The 12503-nt window shown below is 34.7% G+C and overlaps 2 protein-coding genes across 3 annotated transcripts in view; both read left to right on the forward strand.

Annotated features, from left to right (window-relative positions):
* The first annotated feature begins 300 nt into the window (after positions 1–300).
* On the forward strand, positions 301–8984 carry ndufv2 (NADH:ubiquinone oxidoreductase core subunit V2). The gene is made up of 8 exons (XM_014993398.2): positions 301–448; positions 1422–1484; positions 2998–3060; positions 4439–4555; positions 5598–5766; positions 6818–6927; positions 8647–8723; positions 8808–8984. Exons 1-8 carry the CDS (start codon positions 407–409, stop codon positions 8899–8901), a joined length of 735 nt encoding a protein of 244 aa, XP_014848884.1. The 5' UTR covers positions 301–406; the 3' UTR covers positions 8902–8984.
* Positions 8985–12038: 3054 nt separating this feature from the next.
* ankrd12 (ankyrin repeat domain 12) overlaps positions 12039–12503 on the forward strand; it is a 52955-nt gene continuing 52490 nt past the window's right edge. Inside the window, exon 1 of one of the 2 annotated variants that reach the window (XM_014993396.2) lies at positions 12039–12235. The gene's annotated coding sequence lies outside the window, so the exon portion shown is untranslated. The remainder of the gene's footprint in view (positions 12236–12503) is intronic. The other variant, XM_014993397.2, reaches the window with a different exon arrangement.

The raw sequence follows: 12503 nt of genomic DNA on the forward strand, positions 1-12503 counted from the left end.
TCTGTTTTTAACATTCTCTTGAGATGATTTACAATTACCTTACATGGGATTGTGTAAATAAATTGACAAATTCAGCTTCATAAAGTAAAACTATTGGATAAATTATGTATTAAACTGTAGTAATAACATTTTAACACAATACCTACTGCTAAATCAATTTCATTATACTTCAATTTTATAAAAGTGTATGTATATAGTGCCAATTCATACAAAAAATTATTTCAAGGCACGTTATAAATAAAGTTTTAAAGCAAGCGATCAATCTGGGATTGATTTAGTTACACAGAAACTGAGAAACGCAGCATGTGACGTCAGACCGTACTAATCGAGCGCCGGTGTTGATGTCCGCCGCCGCAGCTATTGCTGTCCCGTCCTTCTGCTGCTAACACGAACTCGAAGCTTCAGGATGTTTTTATCTTCTGCAGTTCGATCTGCTGTTTCGCAGGCAGTAAGTTTGGGGTTTTTCGCAAATGTTAACTATCTCAATCAGAAACTGTTTGCTCGGCAGATTGGAGAGAAAGTGCTGTGACTCTTCGCAAGGGCATGTAGCCCGGACTGCTATGCTAGGCTAAGCTAGGCTAAGCAGCGTTTGATAACAGTGACAGTAGCAGGTAGCTTAGCATCAAACTATCAGATATTTATAATTTGAAAGCTTGACAAACAAGACTGCATAAAGGTATATCTACTCCAAACGTACATCTTTGCTGACAAATTCGATACGTTAATGATTTGTGTGATTTACTTCGGATTTACAGCTGAACAGGAGAGTTTTTGGTGTTGATTTACACAACTGTACGGCGATTAAGTAAAGCAAATAAATATGACTATATAAGTATTAGAACCGTACCATCAGTATTTAAATACTAAATATTGGTTTATGCTATCATGTGAAACGTCGCTAATATAATAATTTAAGTAAATAATATATAATTTAAAATGTTACCAGTGGTTCAATGAGTGACTTCTGCTATTCTTGTTTATGTGCTATGATGGTTAAGGTTCTTGCAGAATAATGCTACATTTTTAGAATTTCTTTTACAATCTAACTTTAAATGCTGACATTTTTTTACATGATCAGCGTATCGTTTTATTCTCTGCAGTTTGCATGTGCCTAACTCATCATATAGTTTTGTATAGAAACAGGACTTGTGTGCAGACTCCATTTTGAAAAAACAAAAACAAACAAAAAAAAAAAACTAAACATTTGAGCCAAATATATAAAAGTAAGTTTTTGCAAATAGTGGTTCTGTGTTTGTAGTGCTTTATGTTTACTGGGGGGCTTTATTTTCCAAATTATCAGTTTAAAATGAGACTTGACAGTAAATGGGATTGTAACTAATCCTGCTAGCAAAGCATACATATTTTTGTAGGTTAGGTTATTTTTTTATTATTTATATTTTGCCTGTCTTCCTCTGTTACAGGCCAGGCAGGTCAGAGGTTTGCATCAATCTGCTGCACGAGCTGGAGCTGGAGGCATATTTGTGGTGAGTTTTTCAGTTTCAAATCAATATCCAGGACATTATCTTAGGAAGGGTCCTTATTTTTATCATATACTCAGTGTTGTCTGGATAAAATTGCCAAGTTGGAAGTACTCAGGGCAATATATTTGGAAATAAAATTTAAAATATGAAAAGCAGTGAATTCTTTTAGTTTTGCCTGTGCAAAAATAATTTGAACTTGAAATATTTTAAAGAGACAAATTTATCGTAGATTCAAAAACAATGAGTCTTAGGCATTTTTCCTTAATGAAAGGAAGGTGTTCGCAAATGTTAACACCTTTGTTAATGAGGAATGATACACAGCCTCAATCTGTGTATCATTCCTTCTTTCCATTTTCAATTGACAAGCAAAAGACAAAAAATTGAAAGTTGATTGGTATTTTATTTGTTTTTGAATCGAAAATAAACAGACATTTTTAATTTTACTGATTAATTACTAGGGCTTACACATGACCTGGATATTGTTCTACAGGCAAAAGTTTGTTTTGCTTCCAACATAAAATAGTGTAAGCATGAGACACTTTAGCTTTACAGCATTTATACAAAAGTCAAATTAAAGTCACTTACAAAAATAGTCAAAAGTTATTTTAATGCATAATTTTGAACATGAGCAGCTTAAGTTATCTTTATTAAGCACAAAGGTACAGTAAGCAATATTAAATAAACTCACTGGCTCTCTTATTATTCTTCTAACCAGATCTTCTCCTGAATTCAGCCTCCCTGATAATTCAAAGATTATCTAATCTTTGGATCAGTTTGTTTTCCTAAAATGTTCGAAATTCGGTGCAGTCTTAGAAAAAAAAGAGATTTAACACCTGCATTGTTTTTTGTTTTGTTTTGTTTTTTGTTTTAGAAATGAAGTTGAACTTTGTGAATGACTCTCAGGATTACATTATATTAATTCTTCTAAATTCATCAGCCAATAACAGTGCAGAGAAATTATGACCCCCGCCTCACTCTGCACCATGTTTTTACTTGCTTAATCCCAGGAGCGCTTATTTTTCCGATTGTTCCCTTTTTATCCAGGGAATAACCTTTATTACCTGTTAGGCGCTCAGACAAACATCACATCCATCAGAAACTTGTATCTTTGTGTATTTCTCTTGTTGTCAGAGACATTTTAACAACAAAAACCAGCCAAGGCTCTTCTTTTTATTTACATTTTTTTAAAGTTGCACAAAGGGGCATTTGCTGCTCACAAGGGGGTAGTGTGTGCAGAAGCAGAAATAATTGTCTGTTATTCGTCTCCTCCTTTCTGTGGTTGGAGAAAAACACCTGTTTCCTCTCTGGGCTTTCATGGCGCCGTCCTGGTTAATCTTTTGTAAACAAACTATTTAAGCATTAAACTAGCTGTTCTGAATCAGCTTTTTAATGTAATAAATTTTGACCTTTTAAGGTGATTTTTTTCCCCCAGAAGTTTGTTGTTATATATTTGGTGGAGACTGCATGAACTCTTTATAACCCAGTGTGTATTCTATATTTTTTGTTGTTGCTTCAGCACAGAGACACGCCTGACAACAACCCTGACACTCCGTTTGAGTTCACAGCAGAAAACAAAAAGGTAAGAACGGCTTCTGACGTCTGATCTACTCCCCAGTGGGTTTATTTACATGTTTTTCCAGATCTTAGGAGGAAAAAAGGCAACTAACTCCTGACAATAAATAAATACATAAAACAAATGTTGTTAAAGGGCCAGCGGTATATTATAAAAATAAAATCTTAGATTTTTTCATATCAGCTCTAATATCCATTGTTTTTTATTCATCCAGCACAAGCAGAACATTAATTAGAAATAACAAATGTAGATTTTTGTTTTTTTTCTTTCCTCATGCTTCTCTTCCTTGCTGCCAAATAAAAACCTAAAAAAAAGAAAATAAATATATAAAAACTTAAATGTTGCCCTGAATGATTAAAAGCATAAAAACAAACGAGATCAAGACAGTATGAAATCTGATTTCCAATTTTAATCAATTAGGTTTTTCCCCCCTACAAAATGAAATTACAGAAAATATTTTCAAAATGTATCTTTAGTTTCTCTGATTTGTACAGTGCAGAATAACAGCCAGTCTACCAAAAGTTTTGTTTACTTACAAGAATATAGTGATAGCACAAAAAAGACACAATTTTACTAGAAAAAGAAAACAAAACAAATTAAAATTACAAGAAAGTTGTTTCAATGTGGAAAAACGTTAGTTATCAGCTCAGTTTGTGTAAATCTTTCTTTGAAATATACATAATTATTTGCACAGTCATGTCAAAGTCCTACTACTGTTTATAATTTAATGCTGATGTGATAAAAGATTAAGGATTTCTATCAAGTATTGTTTGTAAAACCTTTATCAAAGTATAACTTCACAAGATGCTTATATTTTTATTTTCTGTGTTTGAGTTCTCATAAAATTCTGACTTTATTTTTGTATTATTTCAACTTTAATGTTGTAGGACTTTATATTATGTAATATTATGATTTCAGTCTCATAATTAAAAAAGAAATGTAAGCCTTTATTCCATCATAGCGTTGACTTTAATTCAGATTCCAAATAAATAAAATCTGTCAACATGCTTGTGAAACAAGATGGCCGCCCTGGGCGCGGTGACATCACTCTAACCTGCACGACGAGTGCATTGTGAAAAAAAGTGAAGATTTTCCAAAGAAATAAATCTTCAGAAACAAAAAATTGGATTGACCGATAAAATCAATTTATCGCCCGGCTCTATATTCTTACATTTTGTTTGCAATCATTTTTGTGGCGTAACTTTTATTTTTCTGTAGAGCTGCTTGTTAATGAAGAATAGCTTGAATATTTCAAAAATAAAACTTCTTTGAAAATGTCTGCTTTTCTAAGAAACATCTAAACACTTTGATTTTCTGATTATAAGTTGAGAAAGAAAAACAACAAAACAATGCTATTGAAGATCCTCTGTTGTTTCTTTTGCAGAGGATTGATGCGATCCTCTCGATGTATCCCGAAGGACACAAGCAAGCCGCCACCATCCCAGTCTTGGATTTGGCCCAAAGGCAACATGGATGGCTCCCCATCTCTGCCATGAACAAGGCACAGTAATTTCTCTAAAGCCTCTTTTAAACTCGCTCCGCTTTGAATGAGCAGAAACGACACAAACAAACCGACTTTGTTGTCTCTTTAGGCCTCTGAGTAAAGATTCTGATCATCTGATTGAATTAATCATTGATTTAAAGAAAAAGGTGCTGGAAATGTCACCAACAGTGAAGAAGACTTGGTGATCATGGGGTGACCCAACTAGACTCTAGTTGGGTCATGAAACTGGTGGGTTCGGTACCTCAAAAAAGGTTAAGAACCACTGCTTTAGGATGATGCAATGTTTGTTTGTGATTCTTTTTTGTACCTAAAATTACTGATTTTGTTGCACATTTTTCAAAAAGTTGCAGTCAGTTGTAATTTTTTAAGCTTTATTTATGAAAAAGTTGAAATTGCTGGACAAAACCTTCCCAAAAAAGACAGAAAAATAACATAATCACCAATATTAAGATTTTCAAAATGTTGCCTTTCTTTTTTTCTCCTTGTTTTAAAAAACTAAAAATTGTAATAAAATGGTGGCTCTTTAAGGAGAACAGATTAGCTACCATAGATATTTCTCAGAAATGACAGGCTTTCTTTTTCTCAAAAGGTCATGTAACTTTTGTGGCTCTAAATGATTTTTATTTGTCTGGGCTGAGGGTCAAAATGACTGTTTTGTTTTGCTACAAAGGAATGCCATGTTTTTCTTATAATTCAGTTTAGTTTATTAGGATCTATTATGGTATTTCTAATATTGTATGAAAACAGGCTTAGATTAAAAATCTGCAGAATGTGCCACTTTTATATTTGGTTAAATATTAGAATAATTGATTAATCAATAATTTCCAAATAATCTTTAGTTGCAAACCCAGTTATTGGACTTCCTACAATGGCTCTCAAAATATTTTAAGCTAAAAATGTTAAACTACCAACTGCTTCTAAATAAAGATGCTCCACAATGCAAACATTTGCACAAAATTTATTTTAGAACCTAAAAATAGAAATTAAATAGTGGTTCTTTATGGACGTTTGTAATTATTATTATTATTTTTTTTTTCAGGTGGCTGAGGTGCTGGGCGTCGCTCCGATGCGAGTGTATGAAGTTGCGACGTTTTATACCATGTTTCTGCGTAAACCTGTGGGAAAATACTTCATTCAGATCTGCACGACAACCCCCTGCATGCTCTGCAACTCCGACAGTATCCTGGAGGCCATCCAGAACAAGCTGGGTAAGAGAGGGATTTTACATTTTAAGGCTGAGAAACAAACCAATAAAGACATGAGAATGCAGGTGACTGCAGAAGTTTTTAATCACTTATAAACTGAATAAACAGTGAGTACAAACATACAGGTTTAAACAGTATTAAAGGTGACCTGTTTTACTACAGGCTAGGATAGGTCTGTGGGCGATACAAAACATGTTCATTATGTATTTTTTGCACAAAATCATTCTTGGATAATGATTTTAGTCTGAGCTGCTCTGGGCGTCTTGTCACTTATATCCTAATGATCTGCTGCTGGCCACGCCCCCAACTCAACATTTACACTCGCATATGAAAATGGCTGCAAACAGATGGACAATTATCCAACCGCTCTTCCTTGAAAAGCATTAGCAGAGACTCCTGCACAACCAACAAGACTGCAGCAAGTGGTTTCTGGATGGGAAGTCGACAACAAAAGACTTGTCTTTTCCAGCATCCATTGTACTGCGATAACACCAGCTCATCACATGTGCTGGAGCTTTGCGTTGGTTGCTAAGTAACGGCACAATGCCTGTACAATGTGACACCTAATTCAGCTTCATTTGGTGAATTATTTACACACACTTTTTAAATTACGTACCTATATGTCACATAAATTACTTTATTTGTTAATTTATCAATCGGGGACCTGAGTCCGAGTTTTGTACCTCAAACATGCAAAGGTGGTATGACAATAAAAAAAAAATCCTTGAATCCTTAATTTGGTGGTTTTTGAAATGGCACGTTTTTCAGACACCAAAAAGTATCAATTTATTGCCAAAAAAAAGGGGGTTTATTTTTAAATTATTATCAAGCGACAGGGCTGCTTTTAGAAGCAGCAGAGACCCAAATGGGAGTATAAAAGTGTTGAAAAAGTGAAATTTTCATAATAGTTCCCCAGTATCAACACTAATATAGAGATACAGACATTTACAAGGCAACACCAAGATTTTTTTACTTGCAGCCAAGGAAATGTTTAATACTTTACTGTCAAATGTTGCTGCATCAGTTCATGTTTCTCTCCTTATGTTCTCCACAGGTATCAAGGTTGGAGAAACCACTGCAGACAAGATGTTCACTCTGATAGAGGTGGAATGCCTGGGCGCCTGTGTGAACGCCCCAATGGTCCAGATAAATGACAACTATTATGTGAGTGATCGACTGCTCCACGCAGATGGCGCTCTTAACAAAATTAACGATATTAGATTAAAACCTGGAGTAAGTTGGTAAGGAACGCCTGCAGAGACTGCAGCTATCAGCACTGCTTCACCGAGTCGAGTTCAGGTGTGCTACAGTTTACTCGGACCGTGTTTTCTAAATAATTCAGCTGTTATTTACCAGTAGGAAAAGGAGCTGTAAACTTAAAGTTAACTAAAGAGTTTGAGGCAAAAAAAGTAAAAAGTCTCAGAAATTAAAAGCGATCTTTTTATGTAACGTAAGTTTTAGTCAACGTTGGATGCAAGCAAACAATTAACTGTCCTTGGAAATAATATTAGTTCAACCAATTTTGCCTCAACCAAAAATGTTTTTACGTCATTGAGGATGGCGTAGAAGAAGACATGAGTGCATCTTCCTTCTTCATGAAGTGTAAACAAAAATTGAGTAGTGTCAGATTTTAGTGATTGCAGAATTTCTGTTTTGTGTAGGTAAAAAAAAAAAAAAAACACACGAGCCTTTTCTCCCGCCAGCTCTAGATTCACATGCTTATTTTGGTTGTATTTACCCATAATGCCTTGCTCTTTAGTGCATTTCCTGCTTTAAGAGTGGTCTCTGGTTCGCTTGGTGTTCACTTCAACTACAGACCTAGGTTTGTAGGCGGACCAGAACTGGAGTTCAATTAAAGTGAACTAAACATGGCTGGTGTGAATGCACCCTTGAAGTCTATTAGGGCTGTACAGTATATAGTAAATACATCCAAATCGCAGAGAATAACTCTCAAATACACAAAAGGAGATTAATTGCCAACAAGATGGCAGCATAACCTGGATATGATTTTTTTCATATCGCCATATAGGGTACGGCTGGACAATAAATCAATAACATATATTGTTCAATATCAGTAGATGATACATCTGATAGAATAAAGATTATTCACTGAACTCTGATCAAACTGCATTCTGGGAGATGTAGGCAGAGGGAAGGCTTTAGCCTCTCCAAGCCAGCTAAGCAACTGAGTAGAATCAACTAGCTCACTCACTCTTTGGTTGCCTAGCAACTCACTCACTCTTTGGTTACCTGGCAACAACCTGCCCAGTAACTGATGCAGCAGCAGTTTCAGAGTTTGCCACTGTGCCTCATAACTGCTTAAAAATAATAAACGACAGCAGAGTGAAAACTGGATAAAACAGGAAAGGTCATGCCATCAGTTTGGTAACATTTAAAATATTTAAACAAAAAACTAACCAGTAATTATTGATATTGAATTATATGAAACGCTTTTACTTGAGTCCTGAGTGTTTAGAAAAGCGCTATACAAATAAAATGTATTATTGTCATGATTATGATTATATTGTGATGTGATTTTTCAGCCATATTGTCCAGCCCTACTTCTGTGTCAGAAAACAAAAACATCTAAATGTTGGTCCTTTCCTATATCACAAGAAAAAAAGCATCTTCCATAATATTTCAAATCCAAAAAACCCCAAAGAGAAATTAAGTAATATAATAATTCACAATAATATAACCAATCAGTAAATGTTATTATTTTTAATAATATTTTGTGGTTTTGAGGATGTCAGTTGAAAATGGCATCTACTGCTTCTAGCCTTTAACTGACTGTATTTTTAAATATATTTAAAAAAAAAACCTGAAAGCAGTCTTATTCCAAACTCTGAATCCTGATCACTAAACAGTTTATTTCTCCCTCAGGAGGACCTCACACCAAAAGATATCGAGCAAATTATCGACGAACTGAAGGCCGGACGAGTCCCACCACCTGGACCAAGGTATGCACAGCCAACATCAGATTGATAATAATGTCTGTTTTTCCATCTTTCACGCCTTCCTGTTTTGTTTCTATTGTTTTGTAGGAGTGGCCGTTTCTCTTGTGAACCGGCAGACGGATTGACCTCCCTGACAGAACCGCCTCCAGGACCGGGATTCGGTGTGAGAGCAGACCTGTAGATGTTAATAATGGTACTCTGAGAGGAAGTTGCTGTCATGTTTAATTCAAAGCATATTGTGTAAATAAAATGTTCATATACCTGTTTAGGTCCAAGCTTGGTTCTTACATTTACTCAGTATGTCTTAATGATAAACTACTACATATTTATAGCCATTTTTACACCTAATTATTATAGGAAGCCATATTATTCCTTTTTGTTTTACTTAGTTGTACAAAATTAGTGTAAAATTTATTAAAAATGCATCGTATCAGGTAAAATCTCTGTATACTGTATAGAGGATTGACATCAAATAAATCTGGTTAATATTGAGTACTTTCTACTAAACTGGAGGTTTTTAGTTTAATTATTCTCATGGATATTCTGCATTTATGAAATACAAGACATTTACAAATATTAATAATTTCTTACAGAATCTACTGTTGCCAGTGGATGTTTAATTTCTTATTTCTGTCGGTTATATAATTGGGGCTCAATATTGGAGTTTTTAAACCATTTCTAATTTGACTAAAGATATATATTGTTAAACGTAGATTTAAAAATGTTAATCTTAAATGTTAATCTGTTAATCTTTAGTTACTTGTATACCAAAAATCACCTGATTTTATAGGTGAGCACATGCTTTTCTTGCCAGAGCAACTTTTGTTTTACTAAAAAGACCTGCAGTTACGTTTATCCTAAATTTCTAAATACTTTGAAAAGGAAAAACAAGCAGGAAAGTTTGTAATATGTTCTTAAAGTGAAAATATTGCAAATTAATGTCACCTTCTCACTGAATAAAGGTATTTATTAAGACATTTTTAAAACACTGAAGAGATTGTGCCTCAGTTTTATTTTATTTTTTAATGAAGCCACCTATTTTTGTGTAGCATATATATATCATAGGTTTTTCATGTATTTTGATTGATGTTACATATCCTAGAATTGTACCCTTAAAATAAGGCAATAGTTGTATTTTCTTACCTAAATATGACCCCTAATTTTGTTTTATTGTATTATTTTTTACCTTCAACTCTGTTACTTTAATACAGATTTTTACTTAAGTAAACAAAACATGAGCCACACTTATCCTTGAATTCACACATTCATCTGAATCCAGATTTTATTCAGACAAAACTGAAAATGGCCGACCTGATTTAGAGCCGTCAGGAATAATGTCACAGATAAAGGTTTTTAGTTTCTATACGATGGTACAGATGTACATTTCCTCTGCCAGTGCAGATTTGTGATTTTCTTTTTAAAGGTTTTACTATTCCAATTTATTTTTAGGAAAAAATGTGGCACAGGTTTATTTTTTTTTTAGTTTTGATTAAATTGAAAATGAAGTACATTTTTAGTCCTTTTTTTTTAATACCAAATGTATTTGTATTTGTGTATTTGTGTTGTACACATTTAATAAGTGGGAATCTGCTGATTGTATATTTTACTGTGACATTTCTAGTTTTGTTTGACACAGAGCTGTAGTGATGATTCATTTATCTACAACTGAAAAACACCTGGTGGAGACAGAAACTAATCACAAAGTAGTTCAGAGGAAACGAGTGGAAAGTAAGACTTGACCTTCGGGGTGGCTGTTATTTTTAGCACGTTTATGTCTTAACCTTTTCACTGTAAATCATATTGGCATTTTGCTTTATTTCAAACATTAATCATCTGTGGCTCACAATAACTTAAATGCAGCTGATAGTGTGTCTGATTAGCCCTTAAAATACATTTATTTCCATGTAATATCCTTATAAATAACTTACATTTTAATTTTATGCTTGTATGTATGTTTAGATTTTGATAGCAAATACTAAAATACTTGAGGATTATTGTATCTAAATAAGACAAACATGATTGAGCTTTAAAACTGCTTTTTATCAACTTTATTTTCAATATTGCTATCTGTACATTTAATAATGACATAATAAAGCACAATGATTTATGAAAATGAGAAAAATTACAAAGTTAAAGCATAAGAACAGAGGGGTACATTGTTTTAAACAAAACATTTACAGGCATTGAAATCAAGTTATAAGGCTTTCAGTTTTTTACCACTTACATTTATAAATGTAAAGATTTCTAAATCTAATAAGAAAATATAAAAGTATAAAACCTTTATGTTGTAATGTTATTTTACAATTCACAATTAGTTGAATTGTGTTCAATTTCAGTCCAAAAATTATAATTTATTCTCCCACAAATACAGGTATATATATAAAATCCTCAAAAATACAGTAAATGTCAGAAGACATTTTTCATCCACTAGTTAGGATTCATAAATATTTTGAATCCATTTCTCCTAAAACATCTTTTATTTTTAACATATTTGCTACCCCATATCATAGAGCCAAAATAATAGGACTTGTCTAAGAAAATTAGATAATTGAACAGGAACTGTGTTGACATCACAATCACATTAAGAAATTCACTCTTTTTAAAAAATATTGTTTGGTATTAAACACCACAATCTATGTTTAATTCAATTCAGCTTGAATATCATATTTTACCTTCCCCCCGCCCCCCTTATTGCTTATTTTCTGCTGCTGCTTGGTCTCCATCCCGTCCCGGTGGCGTTTTCGTGTCTAGTCTGCGCCCCTCCCCCCACTTTCTGGTCTGCAACATTATGCGCCGTGACGCATGCGCGCCATGTCCGCCCTGATGCAAATGCCACTGCGCAACCAGTTCAAAGCTGACTCATTCACACAAAGAAATGGCGGGCATCAAATGACAACTAATGCCAACTACTTAGTTATCGGTACTAGGCCTAAAAATAAAAGCAGCAAACGTCAACATGAATAAACGTATCCACTGTTTAGCTCAAGCCGTCATCTTTCGAGAAAGTTCCTACTGACCGCAGCGGAAAAGATGACGTCAAGCGGCCATTCCTGTTTTCTCCCTCTCCTTCCCCTTTAGTCCGATTTACCACGTTTAAAATCCACATGAAGGCGTTTAACATGCCGCTAAATCGCGAAACGCGAAAGCACAAATAACACTGCAAGCATTAGAAAGTGCGGAGTTACTCACAGCTTCCACAAAATATCACTTAAATCGTTTGACACATACCCATCTAGTCTCTCCGGCAGACGGAGACCTTATAAACTCGGTGGGGGCTCGGGGTGCCACGTGACTTAACTCGACCAATGAGAGCACGTCTTGCATGTTTTGCTAGGCTTTTCTCGGAGCGGACGACAGACGAACGGCTGCGATGTTTTCAAAAGCAGCGATGAACGTCACACAGCCGTAGGCTACGGTTAACGTACAAGATTTAGAAAATAACTGTTAAAATCGCGCACCACTAAGTTAAATCAGGACGCGAATGAGTTGGTAGGAGCGTGCGACCCGGTTTGAAGGTAAGCGCAAAACTGTTCTTGATTGTTTGGGTTAGAAATCCTTGTTAGCCGTCTGGCTACGTTTACAGCGAGCAGGCTAATGTAAGAGCTAACTTGACGTAAACTGCGTGCGAAAATGAACGTTTAAGTGTTTGCGTGGGCTCGGTATAGTTGTACTCCACGTGCCTTACACACATTGAAGTAGTTTATGACACCTAAACAGCCCGAAACACATTTTAGGATCCGCTCATGTACCAGTGAAGCGTTGTGTTTGAAGCGAGGGTTCAGG

The sequence above is a fragment of the Poecilia mexicana genome, unplaced genomic scaffold, assembly GCF_051168715.1.
Source record: "Poecilia mexicana isolate PSO_F unplaced genomic scaffold, ASM5116871v1 scaffold_17, whole genome shotgun sequence".
Lineage (NCBI taxonomy): Eukaryota > Metazoa > Chordata > Actinopteri > Cyprinodontiformes > Poeciliidae > Poecilia > Poecilia mexicana.

What these genes read in the sequence shown, in the direction of transcription:
- ndufv2 (XM_014993398.2), top strand. Translation starts at nt 407, where the DNA reads ATGTTTTTATCTTCTGCAGTTCGATCTGCTGTTTCGCAGGCA. An exon ending in AGATAAATGACAACTATTAT is followed by an intron (nt 6,928 to 8,646) that starts GTGAGTGATCGA and finishes TTTCTCCCTCAG; the next exon opens with GAGGACCTCACACCAAAAGA. An exon ending in GTCCCACCACCTGGACCAAG is followed by an intron (nt 8,724 to 8,807) that starts GTATGCACAGCC and finishes ATTGTTTTGTAG; the next exon opens with GAGTGGCCGTTTCTCTTGTG.